The sequence below is a fragment of the Schistosoma haematobium genome, chromosome ZW, assembly GCF_000699445.3.
Source record: "Schistosoma haematobium chromosome ZW, whole genome shotgun sequence".
Lineage (NCBI taxonomy): Eukaryota > Metazoa > Platyhelminthes > Trematoda > Strigeidida > Schistosomatidae > Schistosoma > Schistosoma haematobium.
The window spans coordinates 25448150-25464369 of NC_067195.1; the positions used below are offsets into that span (position 1 = coordinate 25448150).

A 16220-nucleotide genomic window follows, 5' to 3' on the forward strand; every position below is an offset into this window, starting at 1 on the left:
CCTAATGCCCTGGTACGGCCGAGAGTGGGGATAGTCCGCTCTCCCTCTCGAAATACTCTCACACGGCCGCGCGTATACAGCATCTGCCAGGGAAGTCCTACTCATTGCCTTCTCGTGGCGGAGGTGTTGTTTACGAAAATGAGAGGACGGAAAGCGAATGTCCGGCGCTTTAACCGGATCCCAAACCAATGGTGCACATGGGCTCCAGTATCCTGAGGGAACAAATGGCGTATGAACCAATCGTTGGTCACCGGCTACCATGGGACTGCATCTCCTTACGATGCTCCACTGCCTTGTGGGTTAGACCTTTAGGTCAAAGGCTCGGGGAGTGGCCCTGAAGCAGTTTTTCTGAAACCACGTGCACCATTCAAACTGGCTGCCTTCAACGTTCGCACACTTATGCAGGTCGGACAACAGATAGGGTTGGCTATGTCTTTGGAAAGTCTTCATATCGATGTCTGCTGTCTATCCGAGACCCCTACTCAAGACTCTGGTGAAGTACTACAAATTCGCTCTCCATATGTCGCTTCAAAAAGCTTCTTTTACGTGCGCTTATCCGGGGACCCTGTGGCATCTTCGTCTGGTCTCGCTGGCGTTGGTGTCGCACTAAGCGCTGGAGCTGAGGCAGCACTAATCGACTGGATCCCCATTAACAGTCGGTTGTGTGCTGTTAGATTAGAGAATTCCATCAAAGTGAGAAGAAATCGGCGTGAGAAACGATGTCTTTTCGTCATCTCCGCCTATGCTCCGACAGATTGCAGCCCGGATTCAATCAAGGATGAGATTTACCACCAGTTATCTGTTCTTCCCCAGAAAGTGCATTCGACAGATATTGTAGTACTAGCCGGAGACTTGAATGCTCAGGTGGGGCGTCTAGGCACAGAAGAGAGTCGTTTAGGTGGCCGATGGGGACTCGTTGGTCGTAGGACAGATAACGGGGACCGTCTACTGCAACTGTGCACAGACAACAACCTGTTTCTGGCTAGCACTAACTTTCGGCACAGTCAGCGCCAACGTGCCACCTGGCGTCCTCCCTCTGCATCTCAGTCCTGGACTCAGATTGATCACATCGCGATCAGCTACCGCTGGCGTGGTTGTGTACAAGACTGCCGCTCCTTTTGGAGTACCTATCCGGACTCTGACCATGCCTTGGTCTGCGCCAATCTTGCCTTACTTTTCAGTGGACAACGAAGTGACCGCCACCAAAGGATTGATGTTAGCAAGCTGGTTGCAACTTCTGTTGCAAGTAAGTATCGAACCAAGGTAGCCTCTAGGCTAGCTACCACTCCACCGAAAAGTATAGATGAGCATTGGTTGCAATTGCATGACGCCATGAAAATTGCGGGTATAGTCAGTTGTGGGTTCGCGAAACGTCCGGCTTATAAGCACTGTGTTTCTTCAGGCTCCTTACAACTCATTGAAGCCCGTCGGTCTACTCCAGGTGTCCGTGAGTTTGACCATAAACGAAGGATGTTACGTAAGGAAATTAGGCAAAGCTTGCGTGAAGACCGAGAAGCCTGGTGGTCGAAGCGTGCTAATGAGCTGGAAGCAGCAGCTGCATCTGGTAACTACCAGAAGCTCTTCCAACTCATTCGAGCCACTGGCAGCAAGAAGTCTGGTGTGAGTGAAACAATTTGCGAGGATGATGGGATGCCAATCACTAACATCCATCGACGTCTTAGACGATGGGCAGAATTTTTCGAAGGGCAGTTCAACTGGCCTGCTGCTCCAGCAACATCGGTCAGACTGTCCTGCACTCCATGGCCGGTGACGACTGATCAACCAAATGAGGCGGAAGTCCGCAACGAACTCCAACTCTTGAAGCACTACAAATCACCGGGTCCAGATGACTTACCTCCGGCCCTTTTCAAAGATGGTGGTGGCTTTCTGGCTAACGAACGGACAACGTTGTTTACAAAGGTCTGGGAACTAGAGAGTATTCCAACGTCAAGGGATGAGTCGATAGTTGTCCCTATCTTTAAAAAGGGTTCACGTCGTTCCTGTAACAACTATCGAGGTATAAGTCTACTTCCGATTGCGTCCAAACTATTAGCTTCTGTCATACTTCGCAGGTTGTTCAAAACCCGAGAATGATTGGCTCGCGAGGAGTAGGCTGGTTTTCGTTCTTGTCGAGGATGTATTGGTCACACCTTCACCCTCCACCAAATGTTAGAACACCGCCATACTTATCAAAGGCCAACAATCGTAGTGTTTCTTGACATCAGGGCTGCCTTCGATTCGTTGGATAGGACTGTTCTCTGGGATTGTCTAGTGAAGAAGGGTGTGCCTGAGAAGTTTGTTAACATCCTAAAGGCCCCATATACAAACACCCCAGGCAGAGTGAGGGCATACAACCACCTCTCTCCATTGTCCCATTCAAGCAGTGGGGTTAGACAGGGTTGCCCAATCTCACCATTCCTCATCAACTTTGCCATCGACGACATTCTGGAAACAGCTCTGATGGATGTAAGTAATGGCGGTGTGGATCTGTTGCCTGGAGAAAGACTTCTCGACCTTGAGTATGCGGATAATATTGTCTTACTGTGCGAAAATACCCAAGCCATGCAATCCGCACTTAATCAGTTGGCAATCAGTGTCCGTAGGTATGGTATGTGCTTTGCACCTTCGAACTGCAAAGTACTTCTACAAGACTGGCAGGATTCCAATCCTGTACTCACCCTGGATGGTGAGCAGATAGACGTAGTCGAGAAGTTCGTGTATCTGGGTAGCTGCATAAGTGCTGGTGGTGGCCTGATTGATGAGATCAATGCACATATAATGAAAGCCAGAGCGGTTTATGCCAATCTGGGCCATTTTTGGCGCCTTCGTGATGTCAGTCTAGTTGTAAAAGGTCGGATCTACAACGCGTCGGTGAGAGCAGTTTTGCTCTATGCTTGTGAAACCTCGTCTCTCCGAGTTGAGGACGTTAGACGACTCTCTGTGTTTGATCATCGTTGTCTCCGAAGGATTGCTGACATTCAGTGGCAACACCATGTCAGTAATGCAGAGCTTCGGCATCGTGTGTTCGGGTGCAGAGACGATAATTCAATTGGTGTCACCATCTTGAAACACCGACTTCGGTGGCTTGGACATGTTCTACGAATGTCGTCCCAGAGAATTCCACGTCGTGCATTATTTGCCGACTCTGGGACTGGTTGGAAAAAGTAGAGAGGTGGTCAGTGTATGACATGGTGTCGTGGTATGAAAGAAAGCTGCAAAGGGCTGGCTCCTGTTGGTTCTTCACGACTCCCTGACTGGGGTCCTAGAGATGGTGCTACACAGTGGCTAGAGACGTTATCAGATATGGCTCAGAATAGAAGCCAGTGGCGATCCTGCTGTAACCTTCTTTTACTTTTTCATAAAAAGTGGTTGTGTCTCCCTTACCTGAAAGATTCCTTCTGATTGTACCTTTTCGTTCCCTCATTTCTACCTTACTACCTTACACCAATCTCCTCGTTATTGTTCTCGTTTTTTTGCGCCTCTTAGCTTTTTTTTCTATTTCTATTCGAATTCTCATTGTTTTGTGTGGCGCATATATATTGGCGCTGCCTTGTACCAATATTCATGTGTTCAAATAAATAATAAATAAATATCGCCAACAGTCATCGTTGGAGAGGCTTCATAAAAGACTGTCGCTCGTTCTGGAATACATGTTTGGACTCCGATTATGCTCTAATAGTAGTCGAACACGTCGGCAACTTCACTCATGCTGGAAGTCTGATCAGCCCTAATGGTTTGGTGTCTGATGAAATCTCTGCACAGATTCAAAATGCTTGTTTGGCTTTTGACAACATACGTCATCTATGGCGAGGGCGAGATATCTGTCTATCAATTAAAGGACGAGTATACTGCGTAGCAGTTCGTTTTGTCCTACTTTACGGTTACGAAGCGTGGCCATTAAGAGTAGAAGATACATGTAAGTTACTAGTATTTGATCACAGATGTTTTAGAAATATTGCCAGCATCTGCTGGGATCACCAGGTAAGTAATAGTGAGGTTAGACGCATGGTATTAGGGAATGATGGTAATCCAGTTTATGAGGCTATGAATCTTCATTGACTGAGATGGTAGAAGAAAATTAAGGGCGGCCAAACCAAAACGTGGCATCAGTACTTTAAGTTACTAGCTTCTAGTCTTAGCCATACTGGTAGATGCAAACCACTTGGTTGAAGTTCGTGTGACTATCGTAACGAATGATTGGAGACTCTGGGTGACATGACTCAAAATCGATCACAATGACGTAGATGTATACACTCTCTGTCTTCCCTTAAACTATGAGATTAAAATTGCTTTATACTTTCATTTCTACAAACTAATTCTTTCTTCATGTATTATATCCTTATATGCATTCTTTCTCTTTATATATTACCACCATTGAACTAACTACTTCTATCAACTCGGTGTTCATCTCGTTGTGCTAATGAGGTGTGGCAACTTGGACCGATGCATATATGTGTCTGGTTCTACGTTGTAGCTGACTGACTGACAAATATGTAAGAATAATAAATCATGTATAGAATATAAACCACTCAGTTATTTCAGGACATTGCTTTAAAGATGACATGAGGTAGAAAGTTAAAGAGAGAACAATGTCACAAACAGACGGTCTTCAAACCAGGTAAAGCACTTTAAAACAATGAAAATAAGGTGATTGTTGTTTCAATTACAATACGCTAAGTTCGTCAAACTAGTACAATTGAAAATTCGTTTTTACTAAATGAATGTACCAAACTTGTAATATGTCAGCACTATATGGTAACATTTTAAAAGGCAAAATACATTCATTAAAACAGGATGCATGAAGAAAAATAATAAGTGCACCACTCTCTAAAGTAGTGAACTGTATATATATATTTGTAAATAGGAAGGCCTAGTAGAACGATAATTAGAAGTGGTAAGATTGACTGCTGGCTTATTTCGACACATACTTTGTATGGTAAAAAGCAGTAGTAACTGAAGTGTAAATGAAGGAACATAAGAAAATAATGATACACGCATCAGGCAACATTTAAGAAAGTTACTGTTCACCTACCTCGCTCTATGCTAGGGCCCATTAAGCGATCGTAAACTGCATTTTCATGCATTTTGAGATGAACACCCGACCGACGATAAACACAAGCACGAGCAAAACCTCGATCAATTGAAGCCTGGTTAATAACCAATGCATCCTCAACGTCATACCCAGAATAAGACATTATTGCTACAACTGCATTTTGACCGGCAGGGAGCTTATGTGAATAAAGTACAAAATACGAGACGGTGTAGACGTGAGTACATTAAATCATATTCACTATTTAGACAAACGACCATTAAAATTAACATGATTCATAACAAGCTATATAATTTCTAAACTGTAAAATAAAAAGGAAACAAATGCAAATCACACCCTTATCGTCAATCATGAATAATAAATCATCTTAAGATCTTTAGGGTTATAAGTAACGAATATGAATATATATATATATATATATATATATATATATATATATATATATATATATATATATATATATATTCGCTATAATGTGATTAAATCATATTAATCACTACGAAATAAACTGGATTAACTACTCATAAAAGGCATAAACTGATACTGTTTACCTGCTCTCTTAGTAGTGCTCAGTGGTAAAAGTTGGTTTAGTATCATATGGAAAAAAAATTTGGTTTGAATAAGATTATACACAGAGAGCATATTTTAACGTTAGGTAAAAACAAAACTGCTAATTATATGACAAAAGCTTACCTCATCAAAATGCATCATTTGAATAGTTTTCGACTGAACAAGGGGTTTTTGAGGGTAGACCATTTGACATTGAAGCGTATCAAAACGGATTTGCTGATTAAGTGCAACAGTGCCAATAGCTTGCTTACCCATAGCACATTGATAAGTATTTCGGGGAGACTGTAATATTTGAAATGGAAATAATGAGAATATTTTATCAAATATACACCATAAAAAAGAAAAGAACACTCACTAAAGCATTCATTAAATGTTGAAATTGTAAACATAAATTACTAATTTTATATCTCTTAGAAGATTCTTTGCAATAAAACCAGTAAGAAGAGTAAACGAAAAGCTCTTTTAAGTAAAAAGTATATATATATATATGGAATAAAAGTTAAAGAAACAGTTATGTTCAATCAAGTGTATGTAAACGGAACTATCAAGGATAGTTACACCGAGAGTAACATGTTTTGTGGTATATTAGCAGAAAAAGCTATTTGCGCTGGACATGATATTATTATTATTATTATTATTATTATTATTATTATTATTATTATTATTATTATTAATGGCTTTATTCAATATTATCTTTTTGGTACAATATAGAATTCTCAGCACAGGGTATTTCAACAAGTTACTTACTGAACAACGAACAAAAAGGCAGTAGCAAGCACAAAAAGAAATAAAAAAAAGGTTTTTAAAAAAAATAAAATAAAAAAAACTGTACAAACTTTTTAAAATTAAAGACATGTTAAGAATGTAAGTTATTGACTAGGTTAATTCTAACAACCTGTTCGTCACAGAGTATATTTGCTAGGTAAGGTATTATAGAACTTTTATACTTTTCCTTGCGTGCATGGATTTTAATGTAATTACGTCTCGTTCTACCAGAAGATATACAAGGAGAAAGATAAGAGTGAAGGGGATGGTTAGTATCTGATAAAATGACACCTGCCAGGAGTTTGCATGATTTTAAATGTCTATCCACAACCATATTAATTATGACCTCGAAAGATTCACCACACACCTTGCTAACTGCTTCAGCACTCTTCGCAATACAGCAAAGTCTTTTCTCAAAAGCCCGGGAAAGAATAATGGAGAACAGTAAAGAATAATACGCAATATGCAGTTGACAAATTGTAAGAGTAAATGACGAGTAATTCCAAGAGCATGCAATTTCTTTATGTAGTAGGTCAGACGGAAAATCTTCTTCGATAACGATAAAACGTGGGAAGACCAAGACAGATCAGAGGAAAAGGTGACACCAAGATAATTGACCTTCGACACTGAGTTTATCAAAGAGTCTCCGATGGTACAAGCACTATGGGATCTCAAAATGGTGTTTAGATTCCGTTCATGTCTCATGCTAAAGTTAACAGCTTGACATTTAGACGGATTAAGTATGAGACCATTACCAACAGACCAACAATCAATACGAGACAAAAACTCGTTCATTTCTATGGGATGTAAAGAGGAAGATATAGGCATACATACAGTGAGATCATCCGCATACTTCACAAAAGTGTTTTCTGTGGAAGATGGCAGGTCATGCAGAAAAAAGGAGAATAGAAGAGGTGAAAGAACAGCTCCTTGTGGTACACCTTCATGAGACAGTAGAGACTCTGAACTCTTTCCTCCAAACACAGTGTACTGTTCCCTTCCAGAGAGGTAGGAACATAGCCAGTTGGTTATCCAGCTGTCAGTGTTGACGCTGATTAACTTGTTAAGTAAACGTTGTCTTGGTATAGAGTCAAAAGCTGAAGTATAGTCCAGAAAAGCACATCGAACATACTTCTTACCCTTTTCTAAGTTGAACACTATGTTGTGATGCAGAACTGCAACAGCATCTAAAGTGCTTCTTTTGCGCCTGTATGCAAACTGGTATGGGTCAGTATGTTCTTTTATCGCAGGCTGAAGTGGAAGTATTAATAATTTTTCCATGGCTTTGAGGAAGGGTGAAGTTATTGCAATAGGTCTAAATTTTACATTCTTATCACCAAATGCTTTCTTGGGTACAGGAATTATCTTCATCTTTCTCCACATTTTCGGTATGAGATTAGATGAGAAGGATCTGTTAAATATAGTTGTGAACGGATGACACAGAACGTCAGCACATTTTTTAAAAAGGATGTTTGGGATACCATCAGGTCCCAAACATCGAGATGAATTAAGCGACTGGAGACATCCTCGTACATCAGTTTCAGTGAAAGTAGGAACACAGCTATTTTTTAAACCCGTGGATAGAGGGAGCATCACATCAGATGACTGACGTACAAAAGACTTATTTAAGTCACAAACATTCAGCTGGTTATCGCTTCTAAACTTTCTGTCATCTGTAAGTTCTTTAAAGAATTTCCACATACTTGGAGAGTTTTTGCAAGATAAGAGCTTTTGAGTAAACATACAGTTGAGACGTCTAATCTCTAGGTTTATCAGACCATTTAGTTTACGAACTTCATTAGAGTTCTTCTCCTTGTACATTCTTTCTTTCATCCTTCGTAGTCGTTTTAGTTGTGAAGATGTAAGTCGATCAAAACTTACAAAAATGGTCTCAGTGGGACAACAAATATCAAAACAGAATTTAAGGTAACAAGTGATAACATCAGTAGTGTTTTCGAGTGAGTCATCTGTAAATAATTCCCAGTTAGTCGTATGAAACATGTTTTTCAGATTTCGGATATTTTCTTCTGAGTAATTCCTATATTTGACTTTCCTGGTTTGACGTAAGAGTGTACTCTTCCCATGCTTTCCATATACTTTAGGTAGAACACGAATTATACAGTGATCTGAGCTAGACAATGGAGCACGTTTACGAGTCGCATATATACCCACATCATTAATGAAGACGCAGTCTAGATGAGCATCCAAACGGGTAGGAAAATCCACTACATTTTGGTGACCTAGTGACGTTAGGAAGCTACAGTCACACGAATTGAAATCACCACATACAACTGAAAGTGAATCACTGAAGGCAGTAACAGCGAACTCAGTGAATTCATCAGCAAAAACAGATAGTGCAGATGATGTGCAATCTGGAGTCACGTAGATATTGGTAACATAAACATATTTGTATTTATTCAGATGTTTTGGACGACATCTTAGAGTTAGACAGTCGATAAAGTCATTTGAAAACTTACACAAACGAAGATCGACACCAGTTTATGTTTACAAACGTAGCTACACCGCCACCACACCTCTTTTTATTGTTCGATCGATCCTGACGATAAATTTTAAAATCACGTAGTGATACAAGGCAGTCATCCTGTAAATCATTCAACCAAGATTCTTGAATTGTGATGACACCACAATTACGATACGTATTTTGACTAAGTAGGAATTGCAGATAGTCCACTTTGTTGATTAGTGATCGGCAGTTAGAATTTAGTAGCTCGGGAATTGACATACGATTAATGTTCATTCTCTTTAACGCATATTGCCAACCACCACGATGCCTTTTATAGTACTTTTTCGTAACTTGTGCAGCGAAAGGTCGTAGGCTTTTCATAAAAGCGCCTGAATAGGTTATACGATTAATGGACATAATTATAAATTAAAACAAATGAAAACAGATAACTTGTTGAAATAATCAGATGGCAGAAACAGGTAGCCCAGATATTCAAGCAGGCCGCCTGTAGTAATAACAGTAATAATAATACTAATAGTAGTAATGGTAATAAGAATAATAATACTGTAATGTACCTGTGCTCGTGATTGTCTACCACGAGACTAGATACCCGATCGATAAGCTATACACAGACTGGAATCACGTTATACCGGATAAAGGATTCACGATCAAATAAAGAGAACCAGAATATAGGCTAAACAATATTTTATTTACCACAATTACAAGTAGTCTATACTCAATGAGTTCAGAATCGACATCAATAATCAAGAGTTCACACTAAACAGTAAGTAACCTGAGTGTCTGTCTGTATTCTCTCAGTGGTCAATCATAGCTTACTTTCACTGACCACACATCAATTAGTCATGTGCTTTTTAATTAGGACGCCGTGAAAACAATAAACACGTCAGGTTTTTAATGACTTTTAAATAATTATTTCAACACAAATCATGTTTTACGGTTTGGTAAAGAGATAACAGCTATCACCGTACCTATAAGATCTAGGGTACCTTAAATAAAGCCTATATTGAATAATTCAAGAGATTATTTATTTAATAAAGAACAAAGTTTACTTGATTGTGATCCGGATAAGGAATTAAACCAGCAACGACACCTAAAATTGTGGCGGGGTCGATTTCCATATGAGTATAGTGATTACCGTCGGTTAAACAGGACTCGTCCATTGCAACCAGACAATCGTTGAGTTCATTAACATCCAAATATTCAACTAACCCTTTTTTCAATAGATCATCCCAATTTAGAACATTGTGGCGTAAATCCTACAAGTAGTAATTAGTCATGTCAAAACACAATTTAAAAATACATCAAATGAATCAAGGTACCAATTTATTGGATCACCGGAGAAATTATGACCCAAATTAATCAAAGTAATAACATTTTATTAATGCAGAGCAAGACACATTAACAGAACCAGGATGATCAAATGTTTGGGACAGTGAATGCAACTAAAGTTATGGGATTCACGTCATCAGATAATATTTAATTACCCTGTGAATAAAACAACCGAAAAATCCTTCACTACTACATATACATAATTTAGAGGAAATCATTATTATCAATAAATACATAACGTTTGTTGGTACTCAAAGTTTCAAACTGGTCTGAGTAGTACATCACCAACCTCAAAGCGTTGCCGTTGTACTCGATTTCACTTACTTTGATTCAGATAACCAGATACTACCACTTGTTTTCACAATCGTAAAAACCTAATCAATAACAGACAATATATATTGGTAGAATTCGCTAGCATTAACAAAATGCAATTGTCATAACTCCTCTTTACTAGCAATTTTACGACATTTGGTAATTCCTGAAAAGTAGATCATAACCTGACAGCATACTTACTTAGTAATCTCTATATCGACTGAATTATGTGAAGCACACTTGGCACTCTAGTTAGAAAAAAATGTCGCCACAACAACTCACCTGAAGAACAGATTCCGTTACGAGTGGTCTTCCATTGCACAGAATAATATAAGGCCTGCAGAATCTGCCACCATCACTAACGACATGAACGCACTGATAAGCTTGCTTGATATAAACAGAAACAAAGCCGTGAATTCTACCCGAACGCCGAAGACCTCTAATCAAAACACATAGTTTCCCAGGGTGTTGAGTGAATCCAATCGGTTTTCCATTTACATATATTACGTACCTGAAATTTATTAGATATTAAGGAATGTATCCGCGACTAACATAGTAAATATTTTTATGTAAAACTGTTGAAATAATGACAGTAAGAAAGAAACAATGTGGAACCTAGCTGATAAAACGACCAAGAAGTAGGTCTAACATTTAGGTCCTATGTACTGGGAAGTGTTTTGAAGTACAAAACTGATTTCCTCTAATTACTTATCCCATCTAACCATGTTTACTTGCCTGTTAATTATTTGTACGTAAGCATACTAGCAGTCAACACATTTGTGGACTTATCCTGTCTATTTTTCCGTACATCATCAGTATTTTTCCAAATTTGTTTTTTTGACAGGAAAATCGCAACTATACAAATGTAATATATCCACTAGAGAACACATCTAATCACTATAGAGCAGCGGGGTTAGTAGCCTAACCAATCGATTTGGAAAGCTTATCAAGAAATCTATATCTAACATGTACACTTCAAAGAGTGAATCTCTTATGCACAATCAGTGATTTCAAGTCATCTATACTCAACTGGTGGTAATCTGTACAGATCGTCTGCTTTCGTAGACCACTTGTCGAGATGTCGCTCGTCACCAACCCACCGGAAGTAGTGAAGCTTCTGAAGTACATGAAGTAATCAGCAAACTCAACTACCTTAATCTCTTTATTTAGGATAGGCATTTACGGATACAACCTTACGAATACAGCCTTTACAGGACAGGAAACGGAGACAAAATATTCCTGGACTTTGAGATGGTGGAGAAGATTCGTAGCTCAGGTGGATGATTTCGATGGAGTTTTGTTCTCTGAGCTGGATGGCTTGATCGTGAAGCTTTCAGAAGATTATTTCTCCAGAGTGCTCATCACACAGAACCTTATCATCTCTGCGTTATAAGTTCATGAGAGGGATTTCAGATAGATTTATCTGTTAAAAGTTGAAAGGACGCTTCACTACCTTTACTAGTATCTATATGACAAAATTAAATAAAAGTGTAGCGCGAGAGCGAGCCTCAAGTACAATAATTTAGGTGACCCATTCGAGCGACAATTTACCCAATTCTGATAATTGATTAGTTCACAGTAATCGTAAAATTCAACTATGCTGTTGCAAAACAGCTATAAACAGCAATGCAAATTGAAGGTATGAATAAGATGGCAGGCCTCAAAAATCCACTTGGATTAGATAATTGGTTCAATAAATTTATTAGTCAGAGGAAAATGTAAATTAAAGTAATATTATTAAAAGGCGAACATCAACATACTCATTTTTAGCATATCTCATCTGGTAGAGTGGAAATGTATAATAGTTGCTAATTAGCTCAATCAAATGTGCATCGTCTACTTCGACCGTAACATGACACATGAGAGCAACATTTTTAACAAGTCCACAAGCTTCCCCTTCAGGTGTGTCAGATGGGCAGATAAGACCCCATTGGCTTGCATGAATAGAACGTGGACCAGAGACCTATAGTAAGAAAAACGATACTCTGTATAGCAATGTAAACAATCCATTATTACGAAGAAATGGAAAACATTTATCCGTTGCACCTAGTAAAACAACACTTCAGGAGCGCATAAACTATGATACTATATGACGCGAATAAGGAGTAGAACGTATTACAATGATTCATCTTACTTTGTCTTAGTGATTTCAGAAAACATTTTTGCGTGTTTACATTATCTTTATTTAACTTAGCTAGAGACTACGAATATATTTTCTTTGGAAAAAAATACTGCATACAGAAAAATTCAAGGGTTATGTTTTTTACACAAGTGAATAATGGTGTTCGTAGTCTTTTTTTTACAGAAAATTGACGAATAGCAGTAGATACGAGTCGTGAAGCATGCATTTTTGTAACGCTTTTCGATAGTGACTATAGTTAAAGTGTAAAACGCACATTTCACCCTACACAGGACTTGTCAGCTCGATGTAACTGAATCCAACAGCATTCGTCGATTTGTCTACCGATTATGGTACTTACTTCTGTTTGAGACTGATCGAATTCGTTGTTAAATATGGACAATAGTAAAATACAAACCCTTACAATTAGCAGTAATAATTTTATTCCTCATCAATCACACTTTCCAAAGACTAACCTTACGAGTTTTTTCAAATTGGCTCGTCATTCGAGTCATATGTCCTAAGGCAGCAACGTAAGATAAACGGCTAACAACTTGTGTAACACCATGTCGCATCATACGGAATCGTTTTATGATCCAATTTCCAGAAGAAATTGCTCTATTTAACTGTTCGGTTATCATCCACGTTTTGATATGTCGAGATATATCAAAAGGTGTACATCGGCGTTTTGTATCAATCTTGGACACTGTTAACCAGAGATCTTCGTTAAATGTCTTGAAGACGTCTTCGAATAAAAGGGCCAACAAGCTACCAGCCAATTCGATACGTTTGTTCCCATAAAAATCCCGATCATCTGGCTAACAATCATAAAATTGATTTATTTTGAAAATTGATATACATATTTAAAAATATGCATGGAAAAAATTAATTAGAAGATATTATAGAAAATTGAAACAGAAACGTACAGAGTACGAGGGGATAGTTGTGTAAGTCCCAAGTAACTTGGAAGAAATTTATGTTAGGTCCCTTCTAAAACGTATACGTAAAACTTGTGGAAATGTTTACATCGGAGCCTTTAAACGTTACTACTGAATAATAGGTCGTTTAAGATAGGATATTAGTATGCTTCATTTGTTAGGAAAATAAAAAACAATTCTACCTGGGATGATATCCAACGATGGACCTTTAAGAGGTTAGAATCTTCGTCCTCACAAATCAAGAAGATTGAGGCCAGTAAAACAATACATAATACACGATATTGGTAGAAATAATCTGTTTTAATTACGTCTTATTAAGTGACCAGTTGGAAAAAAATGAGGATGAGAATAGAAAATACTAAAAAAGGGTTGTGCAAGGTAGGACTTTCCCAATAATTTCTCAACTAACAAATTATTTTGTTGAAAGTCCCAGTTACTCAAGCCAAACCCTTAAATCTAACAATTAATGATAATTGTAATAGCAACACTAGCGAGCCTGAGTTTTAGTGAGCAAACAATTTTCTTTAAAGGCGTTGATAAATTAGGAATTGATAGGGCTAAAGTTTTGCCACCACAAATGTTCAGATAAATTTGTTGGTCAAATTCAGTCCTGGATGTCAACCTTAATAAATAATAAATATTGGGACCATTGGATGACGTGTGTGGCTATCATAACATATTAGCTTAATGAGTGACTCGTCGGTGCTTGAGGCGATAGATTTTCAGATTAAATCTTAGTGTGAACATTAACACTAGGATGAATTTACATCAACCCGGTGAGTTTCAAATAGAACTAAATGAGTCTTGGATTTCATTGTTGATCACTATCTAAAACAATCGAATTTCATATGTTACGTATAAGACAATTTCGGTATTTCATGACATTCATTTTTAAAAATACTCTATTGCTACATATCCCAGGAAAGTTGGCGATACATTAACCCTAACCTTGGATCTCGGTTTTAGCGATGAGCGAAAATTTCTCAGTGATATCATAAAGTGTGAAAATAATTCAATCTTAATTGGTTAAATTATGAAACGTAATCAAAAGTTTTTGGTCTGGAAGAGGTACATTGAACACTGATCCCCAAAATGTCGAATTTCTCCTCAAACAATTACTTCAATGGAAGCTAATAAGAAGGTTTCAACTACTTCCAGGACATGGAGTTACTGCTGGAATTTCTGGTATCAGCTATTCAGATTCCAAAGAGAACGCCGTAAGTACACAAATGTACGACGACATTAAAAAACATTATAGATTCCGGTTTTATCCTCTGAAAGAAGTTACAATAAATGAGAAAATAAGTATGCGAATAATAAGCATTGATACAAAATACTGACTTCAAAGATTGGCTCATGATAATCACATCAGTCAGTAGGACAATGACTTGAAATACACTTACACCGATTAAAAACAGGATGGTTTTTAGTTTAGTGTTCATATGTCATTAAATGAGCAAAGAAACGTTTATCCTTCTATCACTTAACTAAGTATTTGTAAAAACCTTTTGTCGCGATCATCATTAGTCGAACCATTTATCCCATGAAATAAACTTATTTACGTTTACTATTCATTCTGGTTTGGTTTTATAAAATTAATTTACCTACTGCAAATAATCAAACGTTTACATTTTTTTCTGAACAAATTTGAATTCTTTATCCTGGTTTGCTTTGTTTTCAAACAGGTATATATCTAAATGTTAAAAACTTGACTCCTATGAGAAAATGTAATCCCATATGTAGGCTTGTATGCCAAACCGAATAACAGTTATTGTGCTGAGGAGAGAGATAACCTTCGACGAACTATATCTTTGTGCGTTGGATTACATTTTCACAAACGACTCAATGATTGAAAGTTGATCTCACGTTACTAAGATACTAAATTAGTAGCATTAAACTCCACTGAATAAGAACTTTAGACAGTCAGTGAGGAACTTTACGATTTCATTATAAACAGGGCTGTGCATAAGCATTTAGAACCTTGCACAACTGGTAAGAGTTATCAAATCTAAACTATCCACTTAACACATAAGACATTCGTAAATAAAAAAATAACCGGAAACATATGAGGTTAAAAATACACAAATACGAATCACTGTTGTAAATCTTACTAAACAACTTGGATTTATATGTACACACACCAATTTTAACGTAAAGAAGGATAGGAACGCCCTGTTGAGATATTTTATGCTGAGAGTTCCACCTCTGTATTAAACATATGATATTGAATAAAGAGATTATTGCTATTATAGATGACTGTATTCTTTAAAAAAAGCCCTTCATCTATGCAAATTTATTAGTAGGGACAAACTAGAGCTTTTAATCCTTAATTTTAGATATGAAATCCATACTTGCAACTAAGTGTACCTGAGACAAATCAGTCCTAAACGCAGCCAAATAGATTGAAATACTAGTTTAGGGTAAAACACCTCATGGTCAACACTTGGTTAACACACAATTAAGTTCAATTATTCCAAGCCCCGAATGCACTGGGATGGCTGAGAGTGGGGTGGGCCCGCCCTCCAACTCGAAATGCTCTCACGCGGCCACGCGTAACAAGCCTTTGCCAGGGAAGTCCTACTCACTGCCTTCTCGAGGCGGGAGTGTTGTTTATAAAAATGAGAGGACCAAAAGCGAACGTCCGGCGCTTTA

The 16220-nt window shown here is 38.0% G+C and overlaps 1 protein-coding gene across 1 annotated transcript in view; it reads right to left on the minus strand.

The window, feature by feature from the left end:
* Positions 1-16220, minus strand: part of POLR3B (DNA-directed RNA polymerase III subunit RPC2) — a 49824-nt gene that overhangs the window by 10111 nt on the left and 23493 nt on the right. Inside the window, exons 5-10 of the mRNA XM_051210808.1 lie at positions 13107-13448; positions 12272-12474; positions 10794-11022; positions 9920-10126; positions 5744-5902; positions 5033-5228 (exon numbers count right to left, since the gene is read on the minus strand). Of these exons, the coding sequence (XP_051070829.1) occupies positions 5033-5228; positions 5744-5902; positions 9920-10126; positions 10794-11022; positions 12272-12474; positions 13107-13448 (1336 nt within the window). The remainder of the gene's footprint in view (positions 1-5032; positions 5229-5743; positions 5903-9919; positions 10127-10793; positions 11023-12271; positions 12475-13106; positions 13449-16220) is intronic.